Source organism: Microcebus murinus, chromosome 11 (genome assembly GCF_040939455.1).
Source record: "Microcebus murinus isolate Inina chromosome 11, M.murinus_Inina_mat1.0, whole genome shotgun sequence".
Lineage (NCBI taxonomy): Eukaryota > Metazoa > Chordata > Mammalia > Primates > Cheirogaleidae > Microcebus > Microcebus murinus.
Window position 1 is genome coordinate 70,717,375 of NC_134114.1, and position 23,275 is coordinate 70,740,649.

At 35.5% G+C, this 23,275-nt stretch overlaps 2 protein-coding genes across 4 annotated transcripts in view; one reads left to right on the forward strand and one right to left on the reverse strand.

The window, feature by feature from the left end:
• The window catches only part of SKIC3 (SKI3 subunit of superkiller complex), an 86,161-nt gene extending 79,181 nt beyond the window's left edge, over window positions 1-6,980 (reverse strand). Inside the window, exons 1-3 of one of the 2 annotated variants that reach the window (XM_076008195.1) lie at window positions 6,903-6,980; window positions 6,277-6,381; window positions 2,217-2,284 (exon numbers count right to left, since the gene is read on the reverse strand). The gene's annotated coding sequence lies outside the window, so the exon portion shown is untranslated. The remainder of the gene's footprint in view (window positions 1-2,216; window positions 2,285-6,276; window positions 6,382-6,902) is intronic. The other variant, XM_020290175.2, reaches the window with a different exon arrangement.
• Window positions 6,981-7,104: 124 nt separating this feature from the next.
• ARSK (arylsulfatase family member K) overlaps window positions 7,105-23,275 on the forward strand; it is a 31,358-nt gene continuing 15,187 nt past the window's right edge. For both annotated transcript variants that reach the window (XM_012774007.3, XM_076008196.1), the window contains exons 1-4: window positions 7,105-7,373; window positions 14,232-14,361; window positions 16,318-16,477; window positions 22,397-22,679. In XM_012774007.3, coding sequence (XP_012629461.2) covers window positions 7,248-7,373; window positions 14,232-14,361; window positions 16,318-16,477; window positions 22,397-22,679 — 699 coding nt within the window. In that variant the 5' untranslated portion in view covers window positions 7,105-7,247. The remainder of the gene's footprint in view (window positions 7,374-14,231; window positions 14,362-16,317; window positions 16,478-22,396; window positions 22,680-23,275) is intronic.

Here is a 23,275-nt window from a genome sequence, read left to right on the forward strand (position 1 = left end):
TCTGTCTCAGCCTCCTGATTAGCTGGGACTACAAGCATGCACCAACATGCCTGGCTAATTTTTTTTTCTATAGATTTTTTTTTTTAGTTGGCCAATTAATTTCTTTTCTATTCTTAGTAGAGACGGGGTCTCACTCTTGCTCAGGCTGGTTTCGAACTCCTGACCTTGAACGATTCACCTGCCTCAGCCTCCCAGAGTGCCAGGATTACAGGCATGAGCCACCATGCCCAGCCCAACCTGAAAGGTTCTCATACAACATAAATTGGGTAGCAAGAACTGTACTTACTGAGGGTATTAGGCTATTAAGTATGAAATGTCTGATTTCCTTAAGTACTAAGTTTAATAGTTGATATCTCTGACATTTCATTTTGACACTTTTTTTAAATTTTTATTGTGAAGATACATCCTCATTCTTTCAAACAGCTGATTTGGCTTGTGATTATCTTTCAATTTTTTTTTTTTTTTTGAGCACTTTTTGTGAAACTATGGGTAAGTTAAAAATTCGTGTTATTTTCGAATATGAGTTCCATCTTGGAACCAATGCTAGGCAGACAGCTCAAAATATCAATGAAGTGTTTGGGAAGGATGTGGCTAATGAACACACAGTACTTGGATGGTTTGAGAAGTTCCATTCTGGTGAGTTTAACTGAAAATGAGCCATGTGGGCAACCTGAGACCAAGGTGGATAATGAAGAGCTGAAAGCTGTGGTGGAAATGAATCCATCTCAACCTATGTGTGAATTAGCAGCAAGGTTTGACATTACTATTCCAACAATATTAGACCATTTGAAAGAAATGGGCAAGGTAAAGAAGCTGGATACATGGGTACATGAATTAAACGAGCATCAGAAGAGAAATTGTTTTGAAGCTTGCCTTTCCTTGCTGTCATGACATAAAGGCCAACCATGTTTACACCAGATTGTTACATGTGATGAAAAGGGGATTCTTTTTGACAATCACAAGTGCTCGACACAATGACCTGACAAAGATTAAGTGCCAAAACATAGTCCAAAACTGAATATTCATGAAAATAATCTAATAACAAAGGCAATATATGTAACCTAAACATTTGTACCCCTATAATATGCTGGGGGGAAAAAAAGCTAATGGTGTCTGTTTAGTGGTCCAGTGCTGGCATTATCCACTACAGCTTCAGGAAACCTGATCAATCAATGATAGCAGATGTCTACTGCAACCAATTGGACAAAATGAGGAGGATGCCCGCGATTAAGCAGCCGAGATTAGTCCACAGAGATAGGCCAATCCTTTTGCAAGACACTTGACCACATGTTGCACAAACAAGGCTACTCAAACCATAGAAGCTGGACTTGGAAACTGCTATCCACTGTATTCACCAGACCTTGCACCAACTACCACTTCTTCCAGGCTTTGGACCACTTCTTTGAAGGAAAAATATTAAATGCTCAACAAGCTGTGGAAAACTGCCTTTCGCAATTTAATCACCACTCGCTCTCCAGGATGCTTTGCTGCTGGCATAAACAAGCTACCAGATGGCAAAACTGTATCAACAGTTTAGGTGCATACTTTGATTATCTATACTGATAATGACATATACTGATTATAATATAATTATATATATATAATTATATTATATTATAATCAGTATAATATAATCATAATTATATTATATTATAATCAGTATATATAATATATTATAATATAATTATAAAATCAGTATATATAATTATATATACTGATATATTCTTATTTGAGATATAATACACTTTTGATTCGAAATCAGACATTTCATATTTAATGACCTAATAGAAAGTGACACTCATGCCATAAACACAATGACATCCTTCAAAGCTAACGGATACAGGTAAATGAATTGATGTGTCCTGCTGTCCCCAGCTGAAGATACAGAACCTTAAGCTATATTCCATTATGCTCATACAAAGATTCCACAAAGCAAAAACAATATTAATAATAGTAATGTACATACCACTTGCTGCAACTAAAAAAATAATAATAATAATAATAGTAATGATAATGACATGGAAGTTAATTTTAAGAAAGAAAAAAAATTATATCTTTAAATCTAATAACAAGTCTAAAGGTATTCTGTGATAACCCATAGTCTGATATAAAAAAGTCTATACTATTAAATCTTTCTTCCTAAAGGAATTGGTAAAAACAATCATTAAGTAAAAATACACTCCAATTACTTATCACTTAGCATTCCAGACACTTACCTTTACCTATTATCACTTCTATCTTCTTTCTAAATTGAATTTCAGATTGTTCCTTAACCGTTTTCCATCTAAATTAAATAAAAATATGAGATAGTCACATAAAAGGGATAACATCCACTACCTAAAACCTGAACTTTTTAATACATCAGTTCAATTCAATTTTTATAAATCACACTTTGAAACATAAGAAATATTTATGTACAATTTTTAGTATTTTTTTCTTTCCCACAGAGACACTAATCTTCATCTCCAAATTTCTGAATGCTCTCAACTATAGCCTCAGGCGATAAAAGGAAACTTCTGTAAGAGATCAGAAAGATTCTGAAAAAATATTTCAGAAACTCAAAATACATTGATGTCAACATAAAAAAATTGAGTCAAAAAAGAAGATCAACTATTTCTACATTCACAATGTATATCAATTTTGTTCTCCTTTTCTACTGTTATTCTCTCAGTCAAATTCACTACTTTCTTGCCATTCCTAAAATGACTAGTGCAATAACTCAATGATTATTATAAATATTCTCTACATATTCAAATCCCCAACCCTCTATACCAGCAGTCCCCAAGCTTTTTGGCACCAGGGACCAGTTTCACGGAAGACAATTTTTCCACGAGGTGGTGTGGGGGGGGAGCTCAGGCAGTCGGCCCACAGCCCGAGGTCGAGGACCGCAGCCCTAAGCAACATCTCTCCTTGCTCTCATAAGAAATAACCTTACCTAAACAGATGGTCCCCAACTAATGAATGATTTTTTTGACTTTACTACAGGTTTGTCAGGATATTAAATGCATTTTCTACTTACAATATTCTCAACTTAAAATGAGTTTATCAGGATGTAACCCCACTGTAAGTCAAGAAGCACCTATATTCCTCAAAAGGCAGCTATCATCAAACCTGAGTATCTTCTTCAAATTAGTTACTACACAACATGAATACCAGAGTAAAGCCTGCAACAGGGATCACTCTCTCCTCCGATCCACTTACTAGCTGAGCTACTCAATTAGAACTGAGCATTTTTTTATTATTCTATATAGATATGTCCTGTCCCCCAATTCAACAAATCCTTAAACACAGGTCTTACACCTTTGGAGATTGTTATATACCCAACATTTACTGAGTAATATGTATTCAATAAGCAGCTAATAATCTTTCAGCTTCCAAAGCTTTCTACCAAAAGGTAAACATTAACAGTGTTTCAATATTAACCCACATTATTTTTTTTCATCATCACCCAGAGTTAGTAGTTTTCTTTTCTTTTTTTTTTTTTTTTTTTGTAGAGATGGGGAATCTCAATATGTTCCCAGGCTGAACCCCAAGTGATCCTGCCACCTTGGCATCCAAAGTGCTGGCATCATAGGTATAAGCCACCATGCCTGGCCCCCCAGAGTTTTCTATCTATACACCTTTGTTTCCACCATTTAGCCTGTCCACTCTCACTTCTTTCTACTCACATGCTACAAATAATTCAAGACCAAGTTCATGTGTCAAGCATATAGCCCTCTTAAACCAATCTCACACTAGTCTGAATTTATAACCTTTATTATCTACACTAGCATTTCCAAAAATGTATTCCAAGAAATATTAGCATGCTTAGATTGTTAACAAATGGTCCAGAACACTTGTGAATACTGTACACTGTATCTCACTCTTTCAAAGTCGCAATGTATATTATTATTTTAAAGCCTCTGAGAAGTCCTATAGTAAGGACCCCAAAATAATTTAAACTAGCCATTCTGAAACTTCCGTGATCATGGAACATTCATTTCAGTGAAAACCAGTTAACATTTTGAAGCACATTAGTATTCTCAGAAGTACAATTTGGATATTTTGGTTTCTGGTTTTTGTTTATTTGGCAATTAACTATACTTTTTGATTCCTTTTATGTTATTATTAAACTTACAAGTGTTTATGTCTATGTGTCTCCCAAAACTAGACTGGAAGTTGCTTGGTAGCAGAAATTATTTCTAGTTCTTTCTTTTCTTCCCTACAGTGTCTGGTAAAATGTAGATGTGAAAACAATATTGAATTTATTCTACACAGTCACAAACTAGACGTAAGTCTCCTTTTCCTAATGCAAAATATAGTGCTGCTGGTATTTTGAACATTAAAAGAACTACAGTGAATCAAAACTCAAACCAAGACTTCAATTAACAATCTTTCTGAATAACAGAATATTTCACTAAAGCAAACAATCCCTAACTCAGAAATCTTTAACTGATGACTTAAACATACATGTATGTAATGGAGCCGGTTATGGGATAAATTACGTTCCCCCAAAAAATTCATATGTTAAAGCCCTAACCCCTAGTACCTCAGAAAATGACAGTATTGGCGATAGGGCCTTTAGAGGTAAAAAAAAAAAAAAAAAGGTTAAAGGAGGTCATATGTGTGAGCTTTAATCCAATCTGTCATCTTTAAAAGAAGAAACCTGGACACATATAGAGACAAAGATGCACGTGCACAGAGGAAAGACCATGTGAGGTCACAGTGAGAAAGTGGCCATCTGCAAGCAAAGGGGGGAAGTCTCAGAAGAAATCAAACCTACCAACACCTTGATCTGGGATTTCTAGCCTCTGGAATTATCAGAAAATAAATTCCTATTGCTTAAACCACCTGTGGTATTTTGTTATGGCAGCCTATGCAAACTAAATCCCCTACCCTCTCCAACACACACACGTGCATATACACACACAAAAGTACCTTTTCTGATAGCATAAGTTACTGATCAGCAAAAATGTATGTTCAGAAAAACAGTGATTAAAACAATAAAAAAAAAAACCTGAAATGATATGAGAATTAGCTGAAGAAAATGGGGAGGAGGACTGACGAGAGGGAAAGATCATTTGTGTAAGAGGGAAGAAAAATGGACTAAACAATGGTTAAAAGTAGAGGAAAATTGACTTCAGCTCAAAATAAGAACCTTTAATAATTAGATTTATACAAATGTTAAATGGGGTACTCAATGGAAGTGCTTCCCACCACTGGGGATAAAAAAGCACAGTCCAGACAATCCACTCAGCAAGAATGTTGTAGCACAAACTAAATGTCAGCTAGGAAGTAAGACTAGAAGTCTCTTAGATTTTTCCAGTGCTATGTCTCTGAGGCTCTAAAATATTTTCTGCTCCGATCCACTGCCGCAACTGCTCACTAGCAGTGCCAAAGGGAGAAAGAAGAATAAAAAGATGTGTTCCTGTCATCAAAATACATGTCCTGTGGAAACAAGGCCATAGAGAGTAAATACAGTTCAAAAAATCAGTACTATGCCACAGATAAATATAATTTTTGTGAATCTGTCAGTCAATATTGTATCTATGGTAAAATATGTTCTACATTCCAAATTAACTCAAAGCAAATTTTGAAAACATCTGGTTCATGAGAGAATCCACCTGTATTCCCTTATGTGCTTCAAGCATGTTAGCTTTTGTTTCCCTAAAATGTAAGCTCCTTGTGGACAGAGAGTACTGTTTATATTTTTATATGCTCCCACAGATCTTTAGCATGCTGCTTGGTTAACAATTCTGCTTCACCAACAGATTAAGCTTGGTAGATTGTCATGAAACTTTGTAATTAACTACAGACAGAGTATTCAGTGAGTTAGGGCACAAACTGGCTCCCTGCGTAATCTCAGGCCAGTCATTTAACCTCTCCAAACCTGTTTTTCTATTGCCTGCAAAATGGTTAAAGTGAGGATTACGGAAAATATTCCCTGTAAAAGTGCCTGGCACACAGTAGGTGCTCAGTAAATGTTTAGTACAATCCTCAGCACGTGCTAAGTGCCATGTGATTATTAAATAAGTTCTGTCCCTTATTACAACCATTTTATGCAAAAAACACTGCCAGATATGGGGGAGGGGGGCATGGGCAATATAAGTAACCTTAATAGTTGTACCCGCATAATACACTAAAATAAAAATAAATAAATAAAAATAAAAATAAAATATAATTGAACAGCCAGAAAAAATAAATAAATAAAAGTTGATTTCTGTTAAATAAGTAGTACAAGTCCTCCTTTTCCTATCAAAATATTAAAATGACAAATGTGATATGCAAATTATATACCTGAAACTATGATGATGAAATAAGAAATTTGGCTCTGGGACAGAAATCTGCTTCTTCTAGAACTCTCCAAAGGAATTCAACAATCAAAAGGGACCGGTGATTATTCTGCAGCAAAACAATGGTATTCTGAACTTACGTCAATTAATTGATCACATCATACAGCCCAATCTTTCTCTGAGAGCCTGTTCTATTTCTCTCCTACACATTCTGAAGGCAAGGAATACATCTAAGCTTGTCCCAGCCTAGAACCTGAAACTTCTTACTAGGCCCCGCTCCTCACCCCATGGGAGCACAATAAATCCTCATTGCACGGGCTAAAAGAGGTAATGAGGCAGACCAGAAATGTCCTTCAGGAAGGTATTCGAGGGGCTCCAAGGTATCCCTCGCGCACCTGGATACCTCTGGCGGTCCACTCAGGAGCCACACAAGGAACCGCCCTATCCAACTTAAGTGACAGACACGCCGCCACCTCATCATCGCCCAGTTCACGCTCTCGATGAACACTTAACCCCGCTTGCCGGGCCCCAAATGAACAGCCCCCGCCCCCGATCCTTTCTCTCTCTAAGTACTATTTCAACTCCCTTTAGGCTCCAACTTCTGCAAAAGCGACAGAGACCCGAACTCACCTGGAACTGATGCTGCTCTTCTACAAACGCCAAATCTGGAGAGCGCATGCGTACTGCCCAGGCAGCACTCACGTGACTGGAAGTGACTGGGTTGTTTTTTTTTTTTGCTTCGCTCGGTGTTTGATTAAAAGGTCTTTCACGTGTGTTAAGGCCGGGATTCCCCCTCCTTTGCGCATGTGCGTGCTCTGGGCCTGCTGGGAGTTGTATTTCTGCGGGTGAAGCGCTGAGGTACTGTATGGAAACGAAGCTACAAGTTCTGGGAGTTGTTCTCCGTCCCAGCCCTCCTCTCCCCGGCCCGAGCGGGGAGGCTGGCCCAGCGGCCGGCTCTCAGAACCACTACCTGCGATGCTGCTGCTGTGGGTGTCGGTGGTCGCAGCCTCGGCGCTGGCGGCCCCGGCCCCCAGGAAAGGTGGACAGAGGCGGGGAGCAGCCGGGGTGCCCAATGTGGTGCTAGTCGTGAGCGACTCCTTCGTAAGTACACAGTGGGGCAAGGAAGGGGATGCCCGGCTCTGGCCCGCAACCGCTCCACTGCCTCCTGTGCAGCAGGCCTTGGGGAGCAGAATCTGAGACATTTTCAAACATGTTTTACCCTGGTGCAAAGTAAGAAATACATTTTATTGTGAAACCCCATATACACACATGCACACCACATGCATATACATACATACATATATATAAACATATATATATATATATAGCAGTACTTTAGTAAGTGAAACGCACTCTGAAGCCTCTTTGTAAATCTTTGTTGTTTTAAATACTGATCTCGATTCATTAAATTATCTTACCACTACTAATGAACTTTCGGTTCATACCCCGTTTTGATTCAGTTGTGGGATAAAGTAACATTCTTCATCTCCATAATAACGTGTCCAAGAGTCATTTTTCCAGTTCACTTCAAGTTTCCAGGAATTAACGTTTGGGTGAGAAGTAAAGAAAGTTTATTTTTACTACCAAGGTATCTAGTAATAATGTTAGTGCTGATTTAAATGCCTTTGTTGATATAATTTGATCCATTCCTCCGTATTCCAGAGAAATTGTGCGCATAGGTGTGTTGGTTATGTTGAATCCCAAACGTGAACAGCTTTTTGGAACTATTTTTAATCATTATGTTGCATTGCCTTTCTCATAGATTAACCTGTAATGATTAAAGTTACGTAGTCTGGATATGCACATAGTATTTGTTGAAAATATTAAAGTAATCTTTAAACTTAGATGATGGGCAGTATTGCAAATGAACATGAAAGAGGTTTATTAGGGAGTAGTGTTGAAATCAAAAGAAAATGAAGGAATCAAGATTGTGCAGAAGAGAAGTTGCGTTTTGTGGCTGTCTTACGGGTATTTCTCAAACTACTGGGTGTCCCAAAAGTCTCCATACAAAGGAAAAATTTTGTAATGAATATTTTGTAAATAAAGGTACATTTAGCTACAATTTCCCAGTTTTTCCTTTGTATGATGACTTTTGGGACGCCCTGTAGTATGCTGCTTCAGAGCTGTGTTCCAGTTCCGGTGAGGGGAACAGACCTTTGTACCCTTGTGTTGGATGGCCATTAGTTGTGGGCTGCCCCCAGAATAGGGCCTCTATTGTTGGGCAAGGCAGCTCTCTTTAGCAGAAGCAATTGTTCATCCGTGAAAGGGAATCTGGGTGGTACATCACAACATCCTAGACCTAGAAACTTCTAAAGGTGACTGAGATATTTAGGTTGGTTTGTTTTTTAATATGGTATGAATGCATAGATTTTTATATATTTGTGCTTAAATTCTTTGCACTCACTGTACTTATTAATCTTCAAACTGTCCCATCTTTGGCCAATGGAAGCCCCTTCAGGTTGTTTGGTGTCCTTTTGACCCACCTCCAGTAGTATTTGAGAGCTTGCTTTGGCACAGTTCCATGTTCACCTTACACATTTCTTGTCCTACCTTGTGTTAGAGATCACAATCTGGGTGTTAGAGTTTTCATTGCTTCTAGACCTTTTAGTGGAGAGTTAAGGTACATATATATTTTTTTTATTTCAGCATATTATGGGGGTACAAATGTTAAGGTTATGTATATTGCCCATGTCCCCCCTCCTCCCTTGAGTCAGAGATTCAAGCATGACCATCCCCCAAATGTTGCACATCTCACTCACTATGTTTGTATATACCCATCCTCTCCACCCCCCTCCCACCTGTCCAACACCCAATAAATGTTATTCTTATATGTCCACTTAGTTGTTGATCCGTTGATACCAATTTGCTGGTGAGTACATGTGGTGCTTGTTTTTCCATCCTTGAGATACTTAGTGGAATGGGTTCCAGCTGTATCCAGGAAAATACAAGAGGTGCTGTATCACCATTGTTTCTTAAAGGTGAATAGTACTCCATGGTATACATATACCACATTTTATTAATCCACTCATGTATTGATGGGCACTTGGGATGTTTCCACATCTTCGCAATTGTGAATTGTGCTGCTATAAACATTCGAGTGCAGGTATCTTTTTTGTAGAGTGTCATTTGAACTTTTGGGTAGATACCCAGTAGTGGAATTGCTGGATCAAATGGTAGATCTACATGTATTGCTTTAAGGTATCTCCATATTGCTTTCCACAGAGGTTGAACTAGTTTGCAGTCCCACCAGTAGTGTAGGAGTGTTCCTATCTCTCTGCATCCACGCCAACATTTATTGTTTGGGGACTTTTTTGATAAAGGCCATTCTTACTGGAGATAAGTGAGAACTCATTGCAGTTTTGATTTGCATTTCCCTGATGATTAGAGATGTTGAGCATTTTTTCATAAGTTTGTTGGCCATTATTCTGTCTTCTTTTGAAAAATCTCTGTTCATGTCCTTTGCCCACTTTTTGATAGGGTTGTTTGATTTTTTCTTGCTGATTTTCCTGAATTCTAAATAAATTCTAGTTGTCAGCCCTTTATCGGATGTGTAGCTTGCGAAAATTTTCTCCCATTCTGTGGGTTGTCTCTTTGCTCTCGTGTCAGTTTTTTTGGCTGTGCAGAAGCTTTTTAATTTCATCAGGTCCCATTTATTTATTTTTGTTGCTGCTGTGATTGCCTTTGGGGTCTTCTTCATAAATTCTTTGCCTAAGTCAATGTCTAGAAGAGTATTTCCAACGTTTTCCTCTATAATTCTAATAGTCTCACACCTAATGTTCAAGTCTATTACCCAGCATGAGTTGATTTTTGTGAGAGGTGAAAGGTGTGGGTCCTGTTTCAGTCTTCTACAGGTGGCTATCCAGTTTTCCCAGCACCATTTATTGAATAAGGATTCTTTTCCCCAGTGTATGTTTTTGTCTGCTTTGTTGAAGATTAGTTGGCTATATGAGGATGGTTTTATATCTGGTTTCTCTGTTCTGTTCCACTGGTTAATGTCCCTTTTCTTGTGCCAGTCCCAAGCTATTTTAATTACTATAGCCTTGTAGTAGAGTTTGAAGTCTGGTAAATTGATACCACCTATTTTGTTTTTATTGCCTAGGATTGATTTTGCTATATGGGGTCTTCTCTGGTTCCATACAAAGCATAAAATTATTTTTTCTATATCTGTGAAAAATGATGGTGATATTTTGATAGGGATTGCAGTGACTCTGTAGGTCACTTTGGGTAGTATAGACATTTTAACAATGTTGATTCTGCCAACCCATGAGCATGGTATATTTTTCCACCTGTTTACATCCTCTGCTATTTTCTTCTTCAGTGTTTCATAGTTCTCCCTGTAGAGGTCTTTTACTTCCTTAGTTAAATATATTCCTAGGTACTTTATTTTCTTTGTTGCTATTTTGAAGGGAATTGAGTCTTTGATTTGGTTCGCACTTTTAGTGTCATTGGCGTATATGAATGCCTCTGATTTCTGTGTATTTATTTTGTATCCTGAGACTTTACCAAATTCATTTATCAATTCAAGGAGTCTCTTGGTTGAGTCCTTGGGGTTTTCTAGGTATAATATCATGTCGTCAGCAAAGAGTGAAAGTTTGATCTCTTCTGCTCCCATTTGGATGCTCTTAATTCCACTCTCTTGTCTGATTGCTGTAGCCAGGACTTCCAGCACTATGTTGAATAGAAGTGGAGATTGTGGGCAACCTTGTCTTGTTCCAGTTCTAAATGGGAATGCTTTCAGTTTTTCCCCATTCAGTATGATATTGGCTGTGGGTTTGTCATATATGGCTTGTATCATTTTTAGGTAAGCCCCGTCTATGCCTATTTTGTTGAGCGTTCTTATCATAAAAGGGTATTGAATTTTGTCAAATGCTTTTTCTGCATCTATTGAGAGGATCATATGGTCTTTGTTTTTGCTTCTGTTTATATAGTGAATTACATTTATAGATTTGCATATGTTGAACCATCCCTGCATCCTTGGGATGAAGCCCACTTGGTTGTGATGGATTATTTTCTTGACAAGCATCTGGATTCGATTGGCTAGGATTTTGTTGAGAATTTTTGCATCTATATTCATAAGGGATATTGGTCTGTAGTTTTCTTTTTTTGTTGCATCCTTTCCTGGTTTTGGTATCAGGTTATGTTTGCTTCATAAAATGTGTTGGGGAGGATTCCATCCTTCTCGATGTTGTGGAATAATTCCTGCAGGATAGGCACTAGTTCTTCTTTGTAGGTGTGGTATAAAATTCAGGTGTGAAACCATCTGGTCCAGAACTTTTCTTTTTAGGACGGTTTTTTTATTGCTGTTTCAGTTTCAGTACTTGATATTGGTCTGTTCAGGAATTCTATTTCTTCCTGGTTGAGCCTAGGGAGGCTGTGTGTTTCTAAGAAAGTGTCCATTTCCTCCACATTTTCCAGTTTGTGTGCATAGAGATTTTTGTAGTATTCATGAATTATATCTTGTATCTCCGTGGCATCAGTTGTAATTTCTCCTTTATTGATCCTGATGGAGCTTGTTAGAGATTATTCTTTTCTGCTTTTCATTAGTCTAGCCAATGGTATGTCAGTTTTGTTTATTTTTTCAAAGAACCAACTTTTTGTTTTATTAATCTTTTGTATCATTTCCCTGTTGTCGATTTCATTTAGTTCTGATTTGATCTTAATGATTTCACTTCTTCTGCTGGATTTGGGGTTGGTCTGTTCTTCCTTTTCCAGCTCTTTGAGATGATTCATTAGATTGTCTATTTGTGATCTTTTTGACTTTTGGATATAGGCATTTATGGAAATAAACTTTCCTCTCAGGACTGCTTTAGCTGTGTCCCACAGGTTTTGGTAACTTGTATCACCTTTGTCATTTAGTTCAAAGAATCTTGATTTCCATCTTTATTTCCTCATTTATGAAGCAATCATTCAGCAGAAGGTTGTTTAGTTTCCATGACTTTGTATAGAAATGAGAGTTCCTGTTAGGGTTGATTTCTACATTTATTCCGTTGTGATCTGAAAAGATACATGGTATAATTTCTATGTTTTTTTACATTGTTTGAGACATGCTTTATGTCCTAGGATATGGTCAATCTTAGAAAATGACCTATGAGCTGATGAGAAGAATGTATATTCAGTGGTTTGGGGGTAGAATGTCCTGTAAATGTCAGTCAGGCCCATTTGTTCTAGAGTTCTGTTTAAGTCCATTATTTCTTTGTTGATTTTCTGTTTGGAGGATCTGTCCTGTGCTGTCAGTGGGGTGTTAAAGTCTCCAACTATTAAGGTATTGTTGTTTATCCATTTGTTTAGATCAAATAGAGTTTACTTTATGAATCTGGGTTCACCTAGGTTTGGTGCATATATATTTTGAATTGTTATGTCTTCTTGTTGAACTGTACCCTTCACCATTATATAGTGACCTTCTTTGTCTTTTATTATTTTTGTTGATTTAAAAACTAAGTTATTTGAAGGTACATATATTTTAGAAAGTGAAAAATAAATTGTGAGATCATACTGATAGTTTCAATTCAAATTTAAGAGTATGAGGTTATTAATTCTTTGAAATTTATACTCATACCTCTTTTTTTGTTTTATACCAAATATTTTGGTTCCTGAAAACATTAATATAATTACTTATTTGCTTTATCCAAACATGTATGTATGTATATATTAGAAAATAAGATAGTAATATTACTACAAATAATGATAGTCCTGAATGCAGCTTTCAGTTTCTTTGCAGTTTTTGTTTTAAAAAGGTATATTCAACTATACAGACAAAATACTGTTCTTTAACTTGAAATAATTTTTCTCTCTATGGTTATTAGTTTGGTATACAGTTAGATTCTTGACAGTATGATTTATCATTTCTGAAACTCCATAAGCTAAGGTAAGGCAGTTGAGCCAATAATAATGTGGTAAAAAAAATAGCACATTGGTTTTACTTTCAATATGGCAACATGAGAGGCTTCACAGACCCACTCCCTAAGAAAACAAGCAAAACTAATGAAAATTATTTTTTGAAAACTATAAATAAAAACTATTTTAAAAAACTATTAAATAATCTATAAAACATCTTAAGTGTCTGGAAATTGTCCTAAGGGCATACACCAAATGAAGAAACATTCATTCAAGAAAATTTACTAAGGCCGGGCGTGGTGGCTCAAGCCTGTAATCCTAGCACTCTGGAAGGCTGCGGTGGGAGCATCGCTCAAGGTCAGGAGTTCGAAACCAGCCTGAGCAAGAGCGAGACCCCATCTCTACTATAAATAGAAAAAAATTAATTGGCCAACTAAAAATATATAGAAAAAATTAGCTGGGTATGGTGGTGCATGCCTGTAGTCCCTGCTACTCTGGAGGCTGAGGCAGGAGGATCACTTGAGCCCAGGAGTTTGAGGTTGCTGTGAGCTAGGCTAATGCCATGGCACTCTAGCCTGGGCAACAGAGGGAGACTCTGTCTCAAAAAAAAAAAAAAGGAAAATTTACTAAAACTCAGTAAGAACACAAAGAGTCTGTGGCAGTAAACTATGATGGCTCAGCTAGACAAAAGTTTCACTTAGGACAGGTGTGACCAAGAAGACAGGGCTCCCTCTCCCCTCAGCTCCCAATCATAGGTTATTGTATCTCACCAGAAGGGACAGGCTGCTAGCATTTCTCATCTCCTCTAAATCTGAGCTGAAGATGGTAAATTCCTGGTAAATACAGCTGAAAAGTTGAGGGCTCCCTTCCTTCGCTCGGCCCCCATTTATAGAGCAGACACTTTATGCCAGATGCAGAAGGCTGAGAAAACCAGGGCCCCAATAATAACCCTGTCCCAGCTCACTAGTAGAGCAAAGGTTCCATACCAGCAGAAGCCAAGAAGATAAAATAAGCTTCTGCAAAGTAAGCAGAAGGAAGAAAATAATATTGTACATTTTATGGTTAAAGAAGATCATTTTCTTCATTAGTAATGCAGTAAATGTTATTTAAATGTCTTTATTTCAGGATGGAAGGTTAACATTTCATCCAGGAAATCAGGTAGTGAAACTTCCTTTTATCAACTTAATGAAAGCACATGGCACTTCCTTTCTGAATGCCTACACCAACTCTCCAATCTGTTGCCCATCACGTGCAGGTATGAACATCCTTAATATTAATGGAAGAAAGTGACTACACACTGAAAATATATTCACAGTTCAAAAGACTATACCTAAAAGTAGGATAGTAAGTCATATTTAGCCCCTAATAAAAAAAATTTTTTAATATAAGAGATGTGTGTTTTAAGGTGTGTTTTAGGTATTGAGGTTATTAGAATGTCTAATTTATTTTTCAAGAGTAGGAAATTTTATCATTTAGAATGATGTCTAGTTCATGTGTTACTGTTTCATTTCCTTATGATTGGTGACTAGGAATCTTTTGATTATCCAAGCACATGGGGAAATACTCATATTTCCTAAAAGAGTTTTGTTTCCAGGGAAATTTTTCCATAAGGCTATAGCTAATTAGGAGGACTTATATGAATATTAAAGTATACCACAAAGTAGTTAGAACATCTTATATTCAGGTTTTTCTGAATATTTCTGTATTATTTCAGATTGCATATGTTATCTCTTTCTCTTCAGTCTCAATTCACTTCTATCCCAAATCTAGTTGTTCACTTTTATTATATTAATTATAATTTAACAAATAGGCATAGTTTTAATGACAAAACATCAGTGACATTAAGACATGAACAATTTAAAACATAGGAAAATATTGCCATTTTTATAAATTCTGTTGTCTTAGAGTTGTCTTCCTTTTCCTCTGTCCTTCTAGTTTATGTTTGTTTACCTTGCAACCCATAAAGAGCACTCAACAGTTTGGTTTGTCTGTAAGGTACTGAGATGGTATTCTCTGTGATTTGAGTTATAAGTCCTTTTACCTACATTTTCAGCACTATCAGCTATTTATTAATAATTACCAAAGATTAAAGGAAACCTAAACTATATTATAAATGATATTTCAATAATGAAGGACCAGATGTATTAAAAAACAGTTTTGTTAACTGTATAGTGGAATGAGCAGTAGGCTAGGGTAAGATGATGACCTGGATTCTAATCCTCAATGAATCATGTCTATAAATTGTTGTATATGCTGTGTACCTCACAGGGTTGTTTTGAACATCAAATGAAATAATGAATGAGAAAGTGATCAATGAACTTTAACAGTCTCAAAAATGTTAGATTATGTTTTTTGTAAAAGAAGTATATTTTGAAGAGTTTGAACAAAGAGAAAAAATAGTAATAAAAACTAACATTTATTGCATTCTTTGTGCCTGCCAATATTTGAAGTGCCTCTTGTATTAATTTATATAATTCTCGTAATATTTCCGTAAGGTAGATATTCTTATTATCCCCATTTTGCATGAAAACTAAGGTACAGAAAGGTCAAATAACTTAGCAAAAGCCACTCAGTAACTAGAGTTATTGAGATTCAAATCCAAGGGATCCCACGTGTCACCTCTCAGAAAGCATTTTGTTAGATGAGAACAGAAAGTTTATTTATTCCAGCCTACTAGGTGTATACACAGAAATGGGAAAAGGAAAATAAGTATTTATTGAATAAACAATTATAGTTGTAGAAAATGAGACAGAAGACATAGTACACCTAAATTTTCTGTGAAAAACCAGCAAAAGGACAGGGACTAAGAAATGTCTTTGAAGACATTGGGAAAATGAGATCTATACTTTAATTGACTGATTTAGAAAATTAATCAACAAGTACTTAGAGATTATTTTTATGATTGAAAGAAGACTCTAGAGTCTTATATAATATTTAATTCTAGCTGTGGTATTTACCTTAAGTAACTTAACCTGTAAGCCTTAGTCACCTCATCTGTAAATGGAAATAGTAACTCCTTGCAGGGTTCTCCCCTTGATAAAATGAGGTAACAATCAGAAGTGTTAGATAAATCACCAAGTGGTAGGTATGTCTTATTTTAGAGCATGAGCTATAAGCCAGTGGACTGCTCTCTCAGAATAATTGTCTTAAGAGTTAAAACAAATCTATTAATCTTTACTTTAAGCCCAATTTCTTTTTTTCTTTGCTCCAGCAATGTGGAGTGGCCTCTTTACTCACTTGACAGAATCTTGGAATAACTTTAAGGGTCTAGATCCAAATTATACAACCTGGATGGATGTCATGGAGACACATGGCTACCGAACACAAAAATTTGGAAAACTGGACTATACTTCAGGACATCATTCCATTAGGTAAAAATTAAAACAATAATAATCCTAATAGACTGCCCTCTACTATAGCATATACAAGAATTCATTTTTGACTTTTATTTTTTTATTTCTCCACAAAGATGAAAGTAAACCCTTTAATCCTTTGATTGTATTAATTAAGCTAAAACTTTATCTTTCTTCAATATTCTTAAAATATAAAAATGTCAAATATGCTGTTAATTTTATTTTTCTTAAACCTTAAAGATCTATAAATGGTATTTATAATATTATTTAACTCATGTTTTATTTTGATTGAGTTTCCATTATATAATCTCTCTATATAAATGCATAGCCTTCTTGCTAGTAGCCTTTATCAGTTTTTTCCAGCTTGAGTCTATTGTAACTTTTTTGTTCTTTCATTCTACATAGCTTCACAAACCAGGCAGCCAAGCATAGTGGTTAAGAATAGAAGTCAAGAATCAGATTGCCTACTTTTCAATTCTAGTTTCTATTTGCTACTAACCTTGTAGTAGTGTAATGTTAGACACCTTATCTAAACTAACTGAATTTTAATTTCTTTGTTATGAGAATTAAGTGAAACAATACGTGCAGGAAAAAGCTAACATGGCAGACCTGAGACTACTATCCTTAAAGGCCTGCTTGCAAGGTTGGCCCATGCCTGGCATCCTGGAACCTGGATTTCAGGAATATTCCCCCTATTCCTTAACTGATACGAGTGACTTACTGTGTACCTAGAGCATTTGTACAATGTGGTTTATGCCAAACACCTGCTATCCTGGAAGTCTGGAATTTTGGCATGTACTAAGCAGAGGGTGCCTACCTAATCTTGGGCACTGAGTCTCTAGTGAGTAGAAACAGCATTTCACATGTGTCGTCACAATTTGATGCTGGATGAATTAAGGATGTCCTTTGTGACTCCCCTTGGAAGTGTGGGCCTGGTTTCCTCTGGAGTTTACCCTAAACAGCTTTTCCCTTTGCTGGTTTTGCTGTGTATCCTCATATATAATAAATCATAGCCATGAATACAACTACGTTCTGAGTCCTGCAATTCCTCCTAGCACACTTGGGTGTGATCTTGCGGTCCTCCAACACTTGTGACCCGCCCCCTCCCCCAACACAAATACATATTAAGACATTAGAGCAGTACCTCTTTCTTGCCAGCAAGTGCTAATTCAGGGTTATTGGTAAAAGTTGTAGTGATGATGATGATGATACTAATGATGATGATAAGAACAAGAAAAAAATGTTAACAAAAATAACAATGAGTGTAGTAAGTTGAATAGTGTTTCATGTCTAGAACTTCAGAATCTGACATTATTTGGAAGTAGATCCTATTTACAGATGTAATTAGTTAAGGATCTTGAGATGAAATCATCCTGGATTTAGGCTGAGCCCTAAATCCAATGATTGCTATCCTTATTAAAAGAGGAAAAAGGACATAGACACACAGAGAAGAGGACAGTGTGAAGACAGAGGCAGAGATTGTAGTGATACAGCTATAAGCCATGATTTTCATCATATTTACAAAGAAATCCATAAATAAAAAATTAAGTACCAGCTACTGTAATTTCATCAAAAAAGAAAATGATTAGAATAAAATTAAACAATGGAAAACCACACATTAATAAAATTAAGCAATGGGAAAATGTATATTTAATGTAAATATGCATTTAATGCATATTTTGAGCATTTAAAGGCTATACATTGAAAATTGATGTTCTGATCTGCATTTGCCAGACTTGGCATGATTCATTCAATTAAAACAGACTGTTTTTGTGAGTGATCATATGTAAGGAAGATGGAGGACAGCCTTGTAAATCCTTTAAAAAAATGGTATCTGTGTTTCTTACAACTTTGAAAGAGAAGCATTTAATGGGTATGGATTCCTTTTTCTCTTACAGAATTTATTAGGCTGATACAGAAATTTGCAAGGGCATTTTTTAAAATTGTCATTTTTCCTTGCAAGAGACTTATTGGAAACACATTAGCTGCTACGATCCCATCAATAACAAGGAGAGAGGGAGATGAGGGGGATCTCCACAGAACTCTTAAGTCTGAGATAGTTGTCTACAGTATAATCTTGGGAAGCTAAAGAATCTTGGGAATCTTGGGAAGCTTAAGTCTACATTCCTAATTAATGTTGAAAAAAACTGTCATGTTCATCATTGATTTTAATGTGTGATATTTTTTCAGATGTGATTAGTACTGTGTAAACTAATTCTGTGCTACCTATAAATTGATTTATCCAATGTTTTAGCAGAATTTGGCTCACAGGCACAGAAAACCCACACAGCAATGGCAAATGTACAAATTTATGCAATAATTAGTTGGTAATGTGTTAAGTAGTTTTATATTTCATTTGTATTAGTGAGGACTTTTTTTGTTGTTAAAAAGAACTAATTAAACTGCTGATTTGGGGGTAGTATATTTGGCTATCCTCTTGTTTTCTGGAATTGAACCAAAGTAGAATAATTCTCCTATTCATAGGCTATTATGGAAACTGCATTTTCATTATCCTGTCTAAAAATTGAGAATATTTGCAGAAAAAAATTCTCACACTGTTATGTAGAGCAGTAAATCTCAAACTTTAACATGCATAAAATCACTTGGGCATCTTGTTAAATGCCTGTTCTATTTCAGTGAATCTCAGGATGGGGCCTGAGATTCTGCATTTATAACAAAACTCTCAGGTGCTGCTGATACTGCTGGTCCATGAAACACACTTGGAGTGGCAAGTATATAAAGAACAAGACCTCAGGTAGAAGGTAGGATAAGGTGTAACCAATTATGAATGTCTTTACCAGAAATAAGTGGTTATTATTTGTGTCCCTTTGAGAAGAAAAGCCCTTCTTATATTTCTATTAGTATAATGAGTTGAAGTACACATTGGGTTACTTAGGAGAGGCATGACAAAATGACACATTGAAGGCTTTCTAAGTTTATAGAGAACGATCTCCTTTGAGATGGGTATATTACACATTTCAGCTCCCACTTGGGAATAACTTTGTCTCCTTCACAGTATACTAGTGAGAGAATGAGAATGAAAAAGGCAAATTAACATCTTACTGTTATTATGATAATAGTTTTGACCTCACAGACTCAAAAGTGTCTTGGGGCTCCCCAGGGATCCCTGGACCACACTTTGAGAAATGCTGGCATATAGGAAACTACACGTTGTATGTTTGTGCCTATTGCAAGTAATGGTAAATTTATATTGAGAGCAGCCAATGAATCAAAGTATCCAAACCACAGGTAGTTTTGGTTCCTCCTCATTAATACAGTCCTTTTTTAATTGTCCTGATTGAAACCATACTCTTCATATTCTGGACAAAATATATAGAAATAGAATGGAAAGGAATTTCTTCAAAATACCTCCAGTGGTTAAACAATTAGAAAACTTATATTTGGAGGAAGGTATAGCAATTACTGGTAGAGGAAAGCAAAGACACTTAGAACAATGAGACAAAGAAGTAGGTCTAGGCACATGATCAAAAGTATGATTTCCAGGTGCAATAATCTGACCTGATTAAGAGACTGTCACCCTTGTAAGAAGGGACTGGAGATACTGGTTAGCACAGAGAATTATAATTTCAAGAGAATTATAATTTCATAAGAATTATCTTTCTGTTATTATAATTGTAATAGTTACAAAGTTGCATGTTAATATTCTTTTTCCCTGTTTTATTCATTGGAGTTACTGATGACTAGGAGGAGAGCTGAAAAGAGGGACTTTCTGGGCTAAGAACTGCAGTTCCTGTAGCAGTCTATTACTGCTTATGCTACCCCTACTGCTCTTACTGTGCTCAATGATGGCCCAGGAAGATTGGGCTGGCCCAGGGAGTAGTGAAAGTAGAACAGAGAATCAACATTGAATATAATTATTAATATTTACTGAATGCTTTAGAAAGTGTCAAACTATTGTAGTATATTCATCTTCCAAATACATCACTTCATGCTTTTTATTCTTCTTCACTCTCCTATTTAAGTTGCAAAACAGTTAAATTGTATTTTATACTTAGGCACAGTGCCTGAGCATGAGTCAACCAGTCAAAGAAGTAACAAATTTGAGAAAGGAACCTTTTATCTTCAACCATAATCTTGTCCTGCTGCTCTAGCAATGCTTAAATCATTTGTTATAACTCTACTTGAGTACCAGCAGTTACGGGAATCATGCCAAAGGCACATGATGAAGAGATAAAAGAGAATACCACTAAGATAGGAGGGTAAATCACATATTATTTAGTAAGAGGGCACAAAGTAAGCCAAATTTGAAATCTGACCATAATACAAGGCTAGGTGAAAATTAACTTGAATTGAGCCTTTTTACCTTAAGGGGACCTGGGTTAAAAGAATCCTAGGAACACAGAGAGTTAAAAAAAAAAAAAAAATGGGGAGGGAGTGTAAATGTATTACCAGAAAGGTTAGATGAAATCACACTTAATCATTGCTGTGACAAAAGATGCAGCCAACTGTGTTCAATACAGCCGTCTTTCAAGGCTAGAAAATCTTTCCTGACTGATTCATGACAGTATCATAGAGTCCACTGGGTAAGTTAAGTTAGCAAAATCAGGACAATAGTCAGCTAATTAGGTTGTATTACAAGCTTTCTTCTTGTAATAATTTCTCAGCCATATTTCCCCATGTAATACTATTCGGATGAAAAGAAAGCACTTTGGTTTCTAAACATACTGTATGAATCTCAGTGTCCTGTTCCTTCTAATCTCAGAAGCCTTGAGTTCTGCCACAAGAACTGCTGGTGTTATAAACTCCTAAAATTACACCTCTGTGAGAACTCCAATAGTCATATATAGTAAGATTTCAGTAATGATTTAAGCAAAAGCCTGAGAAACTAATATCATTGTTTTGATAGCATGATAAATTTTACAAAACTTGCTATTTTAGGGTTTCCCATCTGTTAGATTTAATTAGACTCTCTTAGATGTAATTCTGCTGAAATTCTGGTTTTCATATTTTTATCAAAATATATTGAATATCTACAATGAAAAATGATACTCTTATTATGGCTGTTTCTTTACCTGCCTTCAGAAAACAGGTGATAAAATTCTTCTATTTTAGCTCATCTATGGCTTGTTAGTTATTTTATATGGATTGAAATTTCTCAAATGGAGTATTATGTTTTAATATAAAATATTCTTTATTTGTGAGTTGGTTTCTATATTTTTAGATAGGGCACTTCAGACATACTTACCTCAACTGAAATTTGTAAAAATAAGCTTCCTAAATAATTATGTCAGCTATATATGCTTAAACATTGATTGAAAAAAAATCAAGCACTAAAATAAAATAAAGATTTACAGAAATTGAGTTGAATCATTTAACTTATAAATCAGCTAATAAAGAAAATATCTCTAATTTATGTCAATAATAAGAAATTTGCATCACTGTTAGCTTATATAGCTCAGATTATAGTTAAAATTGCTCTTTTAATGAGAAAAGATAGAGCTCAATGCAATTTAAAACCTGAAACTTTAGAAACACATGCAGTATATATGGTAGGTAGGATTTTAAAAATATAAAGACTTAAGAATAGAAGGAAATTATAATAGCTTTGGTTAGAATACCATCTTCTTCTGAGAGAAAAGAAAATGCTAGAAGATTCAATGACTAAGGAAAAATATTAGGAATCTGAAACATTTTTTTACTAAATATTTTGCTGTAGGAAAAAGTAACCCCTCTAAGTAATCTGTCATAGTTTTAAAGAACACATAAGTGAACACTTGATTTGTATTATTTTTTTTCCTGATTTTGAATTTATAATGTTCAAAACTTTCATATCAAGATCTAATATAATTACTCTGAACTTTTATATGACTGTGTCTAAAGTTTGTTTTCCATGTTATTTTCTCATGTGTATGCTTAGTTTTTAAAACTTTTTTAATACCTTACAATATATCTTTTTCTTTCTTTTTGCTCCCTCAGTAATCGTGTGGAAGCATGGACAAGAGATGTTCCTTTCTTACTCAGACAAGAAGGCAGGCCTATGGTTAATCTTATCCCTAATAAGACTAAAGTAAGAGTGATGGAAAAAGACTGGAAGAATACAGACAGAGCAATAAATTGGTTAAAAAAGGAAGCAATTAATTATACTGAACCATTTGTTCTTTATTTGGGATTAAATTTACCACACCCTTACCCTTCACCATCTTCAGGAGAAAATTTTGGGTCTTCAACCTTTCACACATCTCTTTATTGGCTCGAAAAAGTAAGTGACTACAGTGTGTGTGCTCAAAAGTTCAAAAGTTAACATTATATCTGTAGCTTATTTGTATTAGCTCATTGTTTCTTTTATTATCACTTCTAAAGAAAGATTTGAAAATTGTATATTCAAACTTGACCAATAACTGGTTGATTAAAAGCTAATGAGGCAATTTTACAGAAATAAAGTAAGTATTAAAACTCAGAAACCCACTTCTAGATTGAATACATTTGCACATATGTCTATTAAAAGAGAAACCGAAAGGCATTCTCTTAGGAGTGTAGGCAGTCCTCACTTTACACAGTTCAGGATTATAAAAATAACCTTGCAAGCTGAAACTGTACAAAATGATCTTGGTAATTAAAGAAAAAAATGACCATTTTTCTGGAACCTTTATATTTATTTGTCAAAAGATTTAAAATTCTCTTCTCTTGATAACAAATGAAAATAGAAAAAAAAATAGTAAAATTAGTGTTTACTTAGTGCACCGTAATGAAAACACGAGGAACCTTGAGAATTAAAGTGGGATTTTTTTTGTAAGAAAAAAAAAGTATCAGTTTGTTAAAAACATATCAGTATAGGTTAAACTTATGCTGTCAAAA